We start from the raw sequence: 13,691 nt of genomic DNA, 5'->3' as shown, positions 1-13,691 counted from the left end.
GACCAGGCTGGAAAGCCAGGTTGGACGTGGGCATTTTCTCTTTTTGCTTTATTCTTTCTCTGTTTTATTTCTCTTTCTTATGTTTAATTAGTCTTGCTTCATCTTTGGTCGTTTGTATTAGAAATATGTCTTTGATTAGTGGAATTGGCCTTTCAGTTGTGGTAGATTGTATACTGGAATTGGCAGGATATTATTTGCTTTAATGGTCTTGGTTCCACCTTTCGTGCTAACTTCTATTTTCTTTTTTTTCAAGTTACTCTTGAAATTATATTTGAAATAAGCTATAAATGGAAAAACAAAAGATGCTTATATGTTAGGCATCTGGAGGCATGAACACATGCCTCTACTCCCTGGAATTATCATATTTTATGCATCTATAAAATGAAATTCCAAAAGGTTAGCCACCTTCTTTCTCTTTCTTGGAGAAGCCGAACACTATAATGGAACAGATTTAGTGAAATATGAAGCATAAAAAAAAACAATTAATTTAACATATTAACACAAATATAGCAAACTGTAGTTATAAAAAAAATACTGGTTTGTTTTTTGCTAACCTAAACATGGTGGGAAATCTGAAAACAAAAGTAGACCTAATCCCCTGCTCTCACTGTCATGGAGAATGCATGTTTCAGGGCTGTACTGCGGATGACACTGCAGATTCGCTCTGCCCTAAAAAAAAAAAAAAAAAATCGCCACACAGTTTTGAGGTTCCCAAGTTGTTTGTTTACTTTCAAGTAAACTTCAGGGAGGAAGACTCAGAACCAATATCAGGAAATCTTTCTTCATCTTAGAAGGTGGTGGATGTCTGGAACACACTCCCAGAAGAGGTGATGAAGGCGAGAACAGAAAATGAATTCACAAGGACATGGGACAAACACTGCGGGTGCCTAAAGGCATAAATAAAGAGATAGTGTAATATTACTGCATGGGGGTAATCTGGACGGGAGCGGCAGTTACTACCCTTACCAGAAGGCATGGGGGTATCTTGCACGGAACAGCAGTTACTACCCTTAAGAGAAACATGGGGTAACCTGCACGGAGCGGCAGTTACTACCCTTAACAGAAGGCATGGGGGTAACCTGCACGGAGCGGCAGTTACTACCCTTAACAGAAGGCATGGGGGTAACCTGCACGGAGCGGCAGTTACTACCCTTAACAGAAGGCATGGGGGTAACCTGCACGGAGCGGCAGTTACTACCCTTAACAGAAGGCATGGGGGTAACCTGCACGGAGCGGCAGTTACTACCCTTACAGAATGCATGGGGGTAACCTGCACGGAGCGGCAGTTACTACCCTTACAGAAATCATGGGGGTAACCTGCACGGAGCGGCAGTTACTACCCTTAACAGAATGCATGGGGGTAACCTGCACGGAGCGGCAGTTACTACCCTTAACAGAAGGCATGGGGGTAACCTGCACGGAGCGGCAGTTACTACCCTTAACAGAAGGCATGGGGGTAACCTGCACGGAGCGGCAGTTACTACCCTTAACAGAAGGCATGGGGGTAACCTGCACGGAGCGGCAGTTACTACCCTTAACAGAAGGCATGGGGGTAACCTGCACGGAGCGGCAGTTACTACCCTCAACAGAAGGCATGGGGGTAACCTGCACGGAGCGGCAGTTACTACCCTTACAGAATGCATGGGGGTAACCTGCACGGAGCGGCAGTTACTACCCTTACAGAAATCATGGGGGTAACCTGCACGGAGCGGCAGTTACTACCCTTAACAGAATGCATGGGGGTAACCTGCACGGAGCGGCAGTTACTACCCTTAACAGAAGGCATGGGGGTAACCTGCACGGAGCGGCAGTTACTACCCTTAACAGAAGGCATGGGGGTAACCTGCACGGAGCGGCAGTTACTACCCTTAACAGAAGGCATGGGGGTAACCTGCACGGAGCGGCAGTTACTACCCTTAACAGAATGCATGGGGGTAACCTGCACGGAGCGGCAGTTACTACCCTTACAGAAATCATGGGGGTAACCTGCATGGAGCGGCAGTTACTACCCTTAACAGAATGCATGGGGGTATCTTACACGGAACAGCAGTTACTTTGCTGGGCAGATTGGATGAACCATGTGGTCTTTATCTGCCATCGTTACTATGTTATGTTAATTAAAACCACCGCCTTTTTAATCATTTTCCAAAAACACAGCAGAAATTCTTCAGAACAAACTACTTCCTACAAATTACTATGAGTGAGCAAAATCAGAGGAGTTTGCAGTCTCAGCCCTGGAGGGATAGGCAGGCTTGGAGGAAGGCAGGTTGGGGGCATGTTTTAGGGGCTCTCAAATTTTAAAATGCGTTTTTTTGTTTACGGTTTTATTTGCTGGCTTTTAGGTGTTAATTACTGGGATGAGAAAATTAAATGACATTTTGATTGGTTTGTTACTTATTTTATAATACGCATTTTTTTTTTCCTTTTGGTTGTTTTTAATATTGTGAGGTCGATATTCAAAGTGGTTTTTCCGTATCGCGCAGACTTATACAGTATCGAGAGAAGGCCTTCCCGGGAGCATGTCTAGTTTGGGGGAGGGACATAACGTGCATAGATGGCATTTTCAAATCTCTGCACACTATTTTCCTTGAAAAGAGGATCCATGCAAAACGCAGGTGCAAATATGTGTAGGTGCTTTTTACCTGCAGCAAATTTGGGAGCGAAAGAACACGCAGACTTTGCCCCAAAATGAACAGTTTGAAAACCACCCCACCCGCTAGTAGCATTAGGTTTGACCATTAATAATAAAAGGGTATGAGACAGAACTAGCATATTTCATATCTCATTCCTAGATGACACTCACAGGAAGATCCTAACCCTGATAACCATGTCATTCTGTGCTATACTCTTAATGTGAATTCAGCCCAATACTTTTCAATATTGCCACCTTCCCCACCCCAGTCCACCTCCCTGCTCTTCAATGGCATCACCAACTCAACCACATCATGCATCTCCGTGGATTTCTATGACTTCTTAAAAATTTCCTCTCCACGTTGAGCTGCCCTGTCTTAAACATCATCCTATCATTCAGAAGTGGCTCAGCAGGTTGAGACCTATGGTATAGCTGGAGTTTTTCATGGTCTTTTCATTGTTACAGGGTGCCCACTCGGTTTCTAGTTCTTATGCAAGACTGGATGAGTCTGATGTGAATTGTGCATCTCACAGAAATTAATAAGAGTGCAGTATTTATTCAGGACTTGCTGGCGATCTGTCAGCCCAAGGGTGCTAAGAGCAAAGCTAAGCTATAAAGCCGTCATAAAAGCATGGTTTGTGCTTTTATGAAACTGCAGTTCTTTGGCGTGCTTATATTTTTATGATAGCTTTTCTAATGCACTATGAAATTAAGAGCCATTAAAAAATATTCTAAGAGTTGGAGTCCTATAAAGGAATTCTATGGAACGGTGGGCCCTTCTCAGCAACAATAAGTTGAAACAAATGTCTCTCCAGGCAGCATGCGATTCTCTCTTAATACAGCGTTGTTAGATTTTAATTCTAGTTATCTTATTTTTCTTTTACACATCTGCAGGAACATTTCAACAGCTGTCTTTTCAAGTCAACGAACCTTTAAACTTGTCATTAAAAGGGCAGACATGTAAGAACAGTTAGGTTCATACCTTGAACCTTGCTCCCGTCTCATGAGACTGACAGGGTTTGGAACACCACTCAGGCTGTCCGCAGAGTCTCCCCAGGGTCAGAGGGCTTGGGCGGCCTATCCTTTAGCACCTCCTAGCAACTGGCTGAGGGTGCTGCAGTCCCACTGGAGACCACAACGGCATTCCCACTAACTAGGTCACTTGTGAAAACACTACACACAGCGACCACAAAAAGAAGAAAGATGCCCACACCTAAACACACACTTTCTAATGGTGCAGCTAGATAATGCTACAAAGCATACAACTATTCTGTTATTCCCAGCAACTATCAAAAAGTGTTTGGATCAATAAAAATGGTCCAAAGAACTTAAGTTTCCATTTTATGATAACTCTGTGGCATGATCACCTGCATGTCAGATTATTACATCAATTCACACAAGAGCAAACAACCAGGCAGTTGGGACAATGCTGGTAAAGAAAAAAAAAAAAATCCGGTCTAAAGCAGATGAGAACTGCTGACATTCAGGAGCAAAGCTACCATAATGTGACAAAGCTACAGAAGGAAGAAATAACTTTTTAAACACAATACTGTGTTTTCTCCATAATTCACACTCTTACCAGTAATTTTCTTCCCTCTCTGACAGGGCTCCAGACCTTCCTGATAGGCCAGGTGCAGGATATCTGGAACATACATATAAACAATGCCTTGGAATTGCAAAGAAAGGAACCATTTAATAAAAACTTATCTCCTCCTGAAGTTGTATTCATTTTATTGTAGCACGGTGCATGGCTGTTTGAGAACATGATGCATCCCTGGTTATGATTTAGCCTTGGTTCACTTCTTCAACTGGCAGAGTTAATGTGCCACTTTAACTTGATTTATGTTTATCTTTTTGTTTCGTAGGACTTGGTGGTGCCGTTCTGAGCAGCATGGCTCCATTCGTAAGGATATCCTTTAATTCCTATGAGCTGGGGCCCATGTCGAGTCAGGGAGAGCCATGCCAGCCCTTCTGTGCCATAAAGATGAAGGAAGCCCTCACTACAGGTACGGTGACGGCCAACAAGTTTTGTGTGTGTGCTCAGAGCTCAGCTGAGAAGAGCCCTTATTCCAGGAAGTGTCGCCAACGCCAGCTTTCCCTCTCAGTGAGCAAGTCGTGCAAGCTGTCCTCAGCTAAGTTTCGTTTTCTGCTTAGCAATTGCTGGTGAGATGCGATCAAAATCCTAAGAAAGAAAAGACAAGCCTGGTCTCCTTGATGGCTGGCACATGCTTGGAGAACATGAGAAATATATTCTAGAAGCTGGAAGGTGTTACCTGAAGCTGAAATGCTCACAGTGTATGTGGGGGAGAGGTAGCTTAGGGAAGAGCGAAGTGCACTCACCTGTGCTTGTTTATTAGGGATAGTGAAGACAATCTATTAATAGTTCCAGTTGAGCAAGGTTTCATCAGACATGGTAGTGCCCATGTCTGTACTCCTGCTTCTGGCTCTGTGTCAGTGGTTCTCAATGCTGGCTCTTGGAGCCCACAAGCAAGACCAGTTCAGAGTACCAAACCGACCTGAGTTTTAGACCAACTACATGCAACTATATCTCGTGAATATTCAGTGTGGCTATTTTGAAAAACAGACCTATTTGGGGGTCTCTGAGGGCCAGAGTAAGGAAATACTGCCCAGCTTTGATTACAACATGTTAAGAGACTTGAAAATAAGCCTTGAGTCCTAGGATAAGCAGAAAAGGATCCCTAGTGAAGAGGAGAGGGAAGGGAGACCAGGGATCAGCTGGGATCTGTGGCCTTCCTGTAGAAGTGGTGATCTAGATAGGCTGTGAATGGTCCTTGTCTAATGTCATATTCTATGGCAGTGGTAGGAAAAGGGTTTGGAGGTTGAAGTATTGCAGACAACTAACCATTCACTCCCTCTAGTTCAGAGGTAGGAGGAGAGGTTATAATGATAAAAAAAAAAAAAAGAAATATAAAGGAAGCATGACCTAAGAATACTGCAGCTATGGGGTAGCCAGGTTGCTACCAGAAGGATACAACTTCCTTCAAGCTATTTCGAATTGGAGGAGCAGAAATTACTTGTTTTTAAATATATCAAAATCAGAGGCATGGATCTCTAGCACAAAGGATCCTATTAATCTTGTTTCCCTGGATTTTAAAGGAGGGAGTACTTCATTTGTTGTCCAGGTCTGTAATTTACGGTTTTATTTTGATTCCAGCTTGGATTATACTCCTCACCTGTTCTATCAAAGGAATATTTCAAATTGAAATACTTACAACATATTCACCCTTTTTTGGACCTTACTGATTTTCCCACACTGGTGCAGTCCTTTATTATGACTACTGTGGATTATTGCAACTCCCTATATGTTGGGCTGCCTAAAGCTAAATTATGTACTTTGCTGATCTTAACGAAATTCAGCTGCCTGTTTGATTACAAAGACCCAATTCAGGAGCATATATAGCCTATTTTGAGGCAATTGCATTGGCTGCCAGTAATGCAACAATTAAAGTTAAAATAAACTTTAGTTATATAAAGCTTTTTGAAATGACGCTCCCAGGTATTTGTCAGAGTTTTTCCATTGTTATATCCCTTCTAGAGTTTTGCGATCTTCTGGTTTGATTATAAAGTAGCGCATTTGCAGTCCACTCACAGGCATGCTTTGTCTATAAGTGGGGCATCCTGGAATTTGCTTCCTGAGGCTTGAACAAAATTTGAAAGCATTTAGAAAGCAGTTAAAGTGTGTTCTGTTTTGTGAGGCCTTCCCAATGTAAGATTGTAATATTTTGATGTTTGCTGTACTGTTTATGATTTTATGTTTGTAACTGTGTTTGCTGTTTTTATTGATTATAATTTGCTGGCATGTTTCATTATAGGCGAAACATAAATATTTTTAAATACTTTTTTTTTTTTTTTTTTTTTAAATAAAGTCCACAGAAATCAATTGGGTTGATGTCAGCAGGTTGATATTAGGTACTTTCCAAGAAAGCCCAGAAACCTAGGAGCCTAGATGTTCAGGAAACAGCTTTTTCAGTTTTTGGTAACGATTGAGATTATTGCAGATTGGAAGTAAAACACGAGGGGGAAAGGTGGAGCTGGGTGATGTATTAAATATGGGATCTAAATGCCTTATCTAACCAAGATAGCAGAGAACCAATGAGAAAGAAAGCAAAAAGTGACTTGGATAAGAAATGATATCCTAAAAGCGGTCAAGCTTCTATGGCCAGCAGCCGAAAGCTTGCAGTGTGGTACAACTGGACAGACTAGATGGGTAATTGGTCTTTTTCTGCCATCACTTACTATATTACTATATTGGAGTAGCTTTGGATTCTGCCAGGCCTATGCAATAAAGTGTGAGAAAAAAAAAAAGGCGTCTCCAAACTGGGTGCCCGTTTTTTTTTTTTTTTACTACACACACACACATTCACCTCTCTTGGTCATCCGATGGAATAGACAAATGAGCCGCTGTGCTAAAAAAAAAAAAAAAAAAAAAAAAAAAAAAAGACGCGCTAGGGATAAATTGTGCATCCATGGCATCTAGTGCCCAAGAGATGTGGCTGTACGCGGGTTAGGAAAACGGACGCTCATAAAATTGAGTGTCCATTTTCCTAACCTGACCGCCATCAAGACTTTTTTGTTTTCCATGTTGCTGCTTTCTGTGGTTCCTCCTACTTAAGTATCGCGTCGATATTAAGACAGAGGAACCAATATTTTCTGCTTTTCTGTTCAGGATTTGTGACGCCTCAAGACTTAATGCCAGCTCCAGGGCACGGTGACTTTTTTACACCAGGGGTACTAGCTAATAGCCTCATCAACATGGCGTTTCCTAGTTTGGATGCGCGTTTTAAACGTGCTAATCCTCTTACTGCATTAGGGGTTTTGGATGTGCGTCCAAAACACGCGGCCAAGCGCATCAGCCTGTATGTGACTCCGGTAGCCCATAGAGAAGTAAGCAGCATTAAGATTATCACAGAAACTGTTCTGTGCTGTATACACCTAATGCTGAGCAACCAGCACGCCCTCACCAGCTCACATTAGCACAATCGGGGAACTTTAGTTGAATAAGCAAAGGCCCAAACAGAGGAGACAATTGCCCAGTCAATAAAAGGAGAAGATAAAACTAACTTTAGATATATATATGAGAAAGAAATAAAAAACAATGGAGGGTTAGTAAGGGAAAGAAAGTGGAGGTTATTGAGGATGGGGACCAGCAGAAGGTAGAAATCTTTTTAATGAGTTTTTGTGCTCAGAATATATAGAGGAAGGGAAAGGCGATGTACCTATTGCAGAGTGCAGGTGAAATGATCACTCTGTTGTATATAGACAGAGCAGGAAGTACAGATGAAAGTAGGGAAGACAGTGGGGCCTGATAGCATAGACTCCAGAATACTGAGAAGGCCAACTGCATCCTTTCCAGCTAAGTTCATCGATAGTTAGATTCCAAGAGACTGGAAGAAAGTAGCTGTAGTCTCCTGCCACGGACGTGGGAACAAGGAGGAGGCAGGCAACTACAGACCTGTCATCAGTCTAACTTTAACAGACACAGCTATGGAAACACTAAAAAAAAAAAAAAAAAAAAAAGAATAGTGCAGTACCTTGAAATAAGAAGATCACAAAACCCGTGACAACATGGTTCCGTAAGGGGGAAGACCTTGTCAGACTTGATTGATTTTAATGAAAGTGACCAAAGTAGGCCACTGCTGTTCCAAATAGAAGATGGGTAAACAAGCCAGCCAGTGAGGGCGTAGTATGGAAAACTGTTAATTCGGTGAGGAGCTGGTTAAGCAGCAGAACACATACGCCCAAATTTTGAAAGCGCTGTGCACTCTAAAACCAAGAGAGATGCGTGAGGCTGGGCCATGCGCGCACCGAGCGCATTTTTAAAAAGGCACGGCCACACGGGTATCTCCTGGTACGCGCAAAGGGGCAGGCCTGGGGGGCGTGGTCTGCACGAGGTGGGGGCTGGCCGGGACAGCGCACGTAACTTACTTCTGCTCCGAAGGAATAGGTAAATTATAAAACAAAAAAAAATTAGGGGTAGGTAGGCAGGGGTTAAGGGTCGAGAAGAGAGGACAGGGGCAAAGGTAGGAAGGGTAGTTAGGGGAACCAATGTCAGGAAGTATTTCTTCACGGAGAGGGTGGTGGATGCCTGGAATGCCCTTCTGGAGGAAGTGGTGAAGACTAAAACTGTGAAGGATTTCAAAGGGGCATGGGATAAACACTGTGGATCCATAAAGTCTCGAGGATGTGAATGAAGAGAAGAGGCATGGGGGTGGCTTGCGGGAATGACTGCTACTACCTGGAGATTAATATACTTATTCAATAAACATACACACGGTTAATGCGACTCCAACATTGCTCTATGCTTCAACAGCAAGAGGAAATGTGGGACAAAGGATTTGCATTCACAAATAAGCATGGGAGTAGCTTGCTTGTTGTGGCGGTTACTATCCTGAACCAATTAAGCCTGATACTTCACTTTGAATACATATACAGAGCAGCTCACTGCTTCAATGGCAGGGGGGAATGAAGAAAAGAGGATTTATATTAAGACAACCAACAAGGACCGAATTGCACAGGCTGGGTAAACAAATAAGCGTGGGAGTAGCTTGCTTATTGCGGCGGTTACTACCCCTAACCAATTAGGCTTGATACTTCACTTTTATGCAGCTCCAGCACTGCTCTCTACATCAGTAGCAGGGGTGGAAGGAAATTAGAACCAAAAAGTTACCAATAAGGGCCCTGACCTCAGCGGTCAGAGTAACAGATAAGTATGAGAAAAATAACTGTGAAAGCTTGCTGGGCAGACTGGATGGGCCGTTTGGTCTTCTTCTACCGTCATTTCTATGGATAAGAGAGCTCTCTCCCAGTCCGCTTCTTAATTGGAGCGGACTGGGTGGGATCTGGGGAAGGCCTACTCACATCGCTGGGCGTCTGTTTTTTAAAATCCCGCCCGCACGTGCGCGCGTGGATATTAAAATCCAGTGCGCATGGGAACCGTATTTTATAACATGCGCACGGCGAGGGCGAGGGCACGGATCCAAGTGGGTCTGCAGTGGTTAGGTAAGAATGGGACAAGCTCAAACTAGATGGGCTTTACAGACTTCCCTGCCATCTGTTTCTAAGCTTGCGGCACCTAGAAGCGCCATAAGCTCGTTTTTAAGAAAAATTCGGTTTTTGAGCACATTTAGCACAGGTCTCTTTCTTCCCGGCGTGCAGTCACGATGCTAAAAATCACATCACGCAAGTTGGCTCTTGCTGGGAGGACTGTGCTCACTTGAAAGTGGTAGCTGTACCCGGGGAGGGGGGAGGCAGCACAGAGTGGGAAGAAAGTGGCTGAATGCTGGAATCTTCCATTGGGCAGGTATAAATCTGATAACACCGTTTACCAGGGGGTGCAAAGGACGTGAGGGAGCCTTCAGTTTTGTTTGTCGGTCTTTACCTTGACACAAATTATTCTGATAATTGGTAAGAGTGATCCTTGCTTCCAGGTGTTTAAACATTAAGATGGGGAGGCGAGGTTTGAGAAATGTATGGCCGTGAAACTAATTGGTCGCATAATGAAGCTTTGGAATTAGTTGGTCAATGTCAGTAGTGTAGCTAAGGGTAAAAAAAAAAAAGGTTGGAATGGGAAGTTCCTGGAGGAAAGGGCCATTAAAAACAATTAGGTAGACCTGGGGAGCACCACATCTTACTGCTAAGAGCTTGGTGTAAACCGCAGGGAATGGTTTTCCTCATTAGGATGTTAGAGACAGAATGCTGGTTTTGATGGACCCGTTAATCTGACCCAGCATGGCACGTCTCTTGTTCGTGTGATGTGCAAAGCTGTAGTATAAACACTGAAGGAAGATCAGAAGCCTTTCTCAGCGGTTTCTCAAGTATCTGCCTAGTGGTAGACCAGGGAAAGACCAAGCAAAATGACCGGGTGTGCCTCCCAGGGAATGCTTGCCTTCTCTCCCAAAGCAGACAACCCCCTCCCCGTAAGTCCATCCAAAGTTCTGATGCCGGCAGTCATCGCAATACCGAAAGTCATCACTACCCTCTCAGAGTAGCTGGATAGCTTGACTCTGTGCAGTATTTTCCAGTTTAACATTGCAGTGGATCCTATGAGAAAAGACTAAAGAGGTTAGGACTTTTCAGCTTGGAGAAGAGACAGCTGAGGGGGGATATGATGGAGGTGTTTAAAATCATGAGAGGTCTAGAACGGGTAGATGTGAATCGTTTTTTTACTCTTTCGGATAATAGAAAGACTAGGGGGCACTCCATGAAGTTAGCATGGGGCACATTTAAAACTAATCGGAGAAAGTTCTTTTTCATTCAACGCACAATTTAACTCTGGAATTTGTTGCCAGAGGATGTGGTTAGTGCAGTTAGTATAGCTGTGTTTAAAAAAGGATTGGATAAGTTCTTGGATAAGTTCTTAGAAAATAGCCACTGCTATTACTAGCAACGGTAACGTGGAATAGACTTAGTTTTTTGGGTACTTGCCAGGTTCTTATGGCCTGGATTGGCCACTGTTGGAAACAGGATGCTGGGCTTGATGGACCCTTGGTCTGACCCAGTATGGCATGTTCTTAAGGAAATCTCCTTTGTTATTTCTTCTTTAGCTTATTTGCAACTTGACATCCATATAGTGAGGATTGTTTCTTGGCTTCCTCTCCAGCCTATGTCACTGCTGCCTCATGCTGTTGGCAAGAGTAGATGGAGAAGGGGCGGGGGCGAAGCTGCTGTACAAATAACCTCCCTTCAAAATCTAAGATCAATGTCTCGATTTCAGGCTAAGCATGCCAAACCGTCTCTTGCCCACTGCAGGATCCAGCATGACTGCAGCTCCCTGGGTCTGTTCAAATTCTGCATCCTGCTGAGCCACAACCAGGATACAAGTCTAGCAAATCTTAGATTTTTTTTTTTTTTTTAAAGATAAAAGTTGGTAAATCGTCTTTTCCTCTAAAAGGTTCATAGCACTATCATGCGTACCTAGTTAGGGTTTCTCTTTTGAGCTGGCTCTCCTAGCCAGCAGGAAAGTTAGATGTTCCCATACAGTATTTGGCAGAATTCGAGCCGCCTGTAGTGCTACCTGGGGCCAGTTGCAGAAGCAGTGACTTTGAATATAAGCAGATGAGAGGAAACGGAGGTCACTGTATACTCTAGGCAGGCCTCAGGTGGCTATTTCTGTTTTTGGCAAACTGATTTATGCTTGCCTGTCAAAAAAATCTAATTTATAAGCTAGCCCTTGGCAGGCATTCCCTAATAAAGGAATACGGAGGTACAATTCCCGCCTTGTGTTTGGACAACGTTTCATGTTGAACTGCGTGCATCAAAGAAGCTGCTGCTGTGTGAATGTAAACTGTAGCTTTCAGCTCCATTACTCCAGCAAGGTGTTTTGGTGCCTGATTGTCAGCGAATGCGGCTGCGCTTTGATGGGGGGGAATGATAGGACTGCTGCCATGAAATGCTTGGAACGGGAAGCTCGGGTGGGTGTAGAACTGTGAGCGCCGCGCTGCTGCTCTGCCGGGCTGGTGCATCGCCTGGCTCTTAAATCTTTTTCCGGGACCCTTGAGTTAAACGTTTTTGACTGTAGGATTCCTGGAATATTTTTTTTTTTTCCAAATGATGATGGGGGGGGGGTCCCAGAAACAATTTTAGGAGTCTTTTTCAAGATCCAATAAGTGCAGCGAGCAGCGCAAAAAAGTAAATAAATAAAAGGTTCACAATGGCATGAATAGGATTGGAGGAGTTGTGATTGATTTCCGTTTAAATGTAATTAGGTTTGAGGATACAGTCGGAGCGGCGTGCTTGCCAGCAGCAAGTTGCACAAGAGAGGTATAAATCACCCACAGAAGCAGCGTGCCACTGAAGGCAAGTTTTGTAACTGTCTCCTTCCACGTTCTCAGTGCGAGCCAGCATCCGCCCCGCCAGCAAATTAGTCCTAAAAAGAAACTGAACTGATTCATTGTGTTCGGATATGCATTCCAAGTGGCTTGGATTTACATATCACTTTTCAATGAAATCACTGGATCTCACTATTTCAGCTGATGGCCTATTTTCCAGGACTGTGGGCGCTTTATTTACTCTGGGTATGGGGGTGGGTGGGGGGGGAGGTATCAGGTTATTGGAGCCTCTATCAAGTAAGCCAGTCCGGTCTGGCAAGTCAGTAAGCAGGTTTTGCTTTTAATGTAAATGTGCTTCAACAGAAAACACACCTCCTAACTCACCCTTTCAAAAAGCTAAACTCTCAATTCAGTCGGATCCCAGTCTACCTGGCTCGGCCCTCAGCCCTCGAATTGCTAGGAAGGTTTTCCTGGTGTCCCAGCATCTCCTCAGCCTTCAGGAGTGGGACTGCCAGCACAGATTGGGCTCTGTGCAAGGCTGCCTGACTCTGCCCTTCCCTATGTCACTCTGTGGCTCAGCACACAAAGCACCAGCCCCCAAACCGAGCAGACTGCTGGCCCCAGAGCACCTGACATCAAGCCACCCTCAATCTCTGGACACCCCCACACCCACCCCCGGGTCTAGGACCAGCCACCAAGTGGTGCTATCCTCTTAAAAACACCCCCCACCCCCCCTGCTGGCTCCCACAGGAACACCAGACTTGATCACAATAGCATTTACCACATCTCTAAATTAAGTCTGTTAAAAACCAAAAGTCCGTGTGGGCATTTAGCCCAGGGCAGCCTGCTTTGCATCTGCCCCCACAGGCCAGGGGGCTTTTCATTTTCAGACTTATCCAGCTATCTTATTAGCTGGATAATTAGCACTTTTAAGACTCATCCGGCTAAGCGGCAGCAAAACCACCACTTAGCTGAATAAGCTGGAACTTGGCCAGCTAATTTGAATATCTATTTGCGCGTATCTTTTACATGCGCGCAAATGTTGCAGGGTAGATTTGCGCATAGTTTACAACCCACGCGGGTTATAAAATACCAGGGTAAATCTGTGTGCAGCCACATGCACCCATGTATGGGCAGGCGTGCAGGTATTTTAAAAGTTCTTCTCCGTTTCACGCATCGTTTCACGCATTTCCCTTGTTCATGGCACTCCTGTGAGAAGGATGCTGCCTGGAGAATTCATACTTTTGGGCTACAGTGACCCGCCATCCTGT

At 44.2% G+C, this 13,691-nt stretch overlaps 1 protein-coding gene across 4 annotated transcripts in view; it reads left to right on the top strand.

The window, feature by feature from the left end:
• The window catches only part of PRKCD (protein kinase C delta), a 211,444-nt gene that overhangs the window by 129,376 nt on the left and 68,377 nt on the right, over positions 1-13,691 (top strand). For all 4 annotated transcript variants that reach the window (XM_029599410.1, XM_029599409.1, XM_029599412.1 and 1 more), the window contains exon 3: positions 4,498-4,638. In XM_029599410.1, the coding sequence (XP_029455270.1) occupies positions 4,524-4,638 (115 nt within the window). In that variant the 5' untranslated portion in view covers positions 4,498-4,523. The remainder of the gene's footprint in view (positions 1-4,497; positions 4,639-13,691) is intronic.

This window comes from Rhinatrema bivittatum, chromosome 4, assembly GCF_901001135.1.
Source record: "Rhinatrema bivittatum chromosome 4, aRhiBiv1.1, whole genome shotgun sequence".
Taxonomy (NCBI): Eukaryota; Metazoa; Chordata; class Amphibia; order Gymnophiona; family Rhinatrematidae; genus Rhinatrema; species Rhinatrema bivittatum.
The sequence above is the reverse complement of the archived record's forward strand: the minus strand, read 5'-3'. Positions and strand labels throughout refer to the sequence as shown.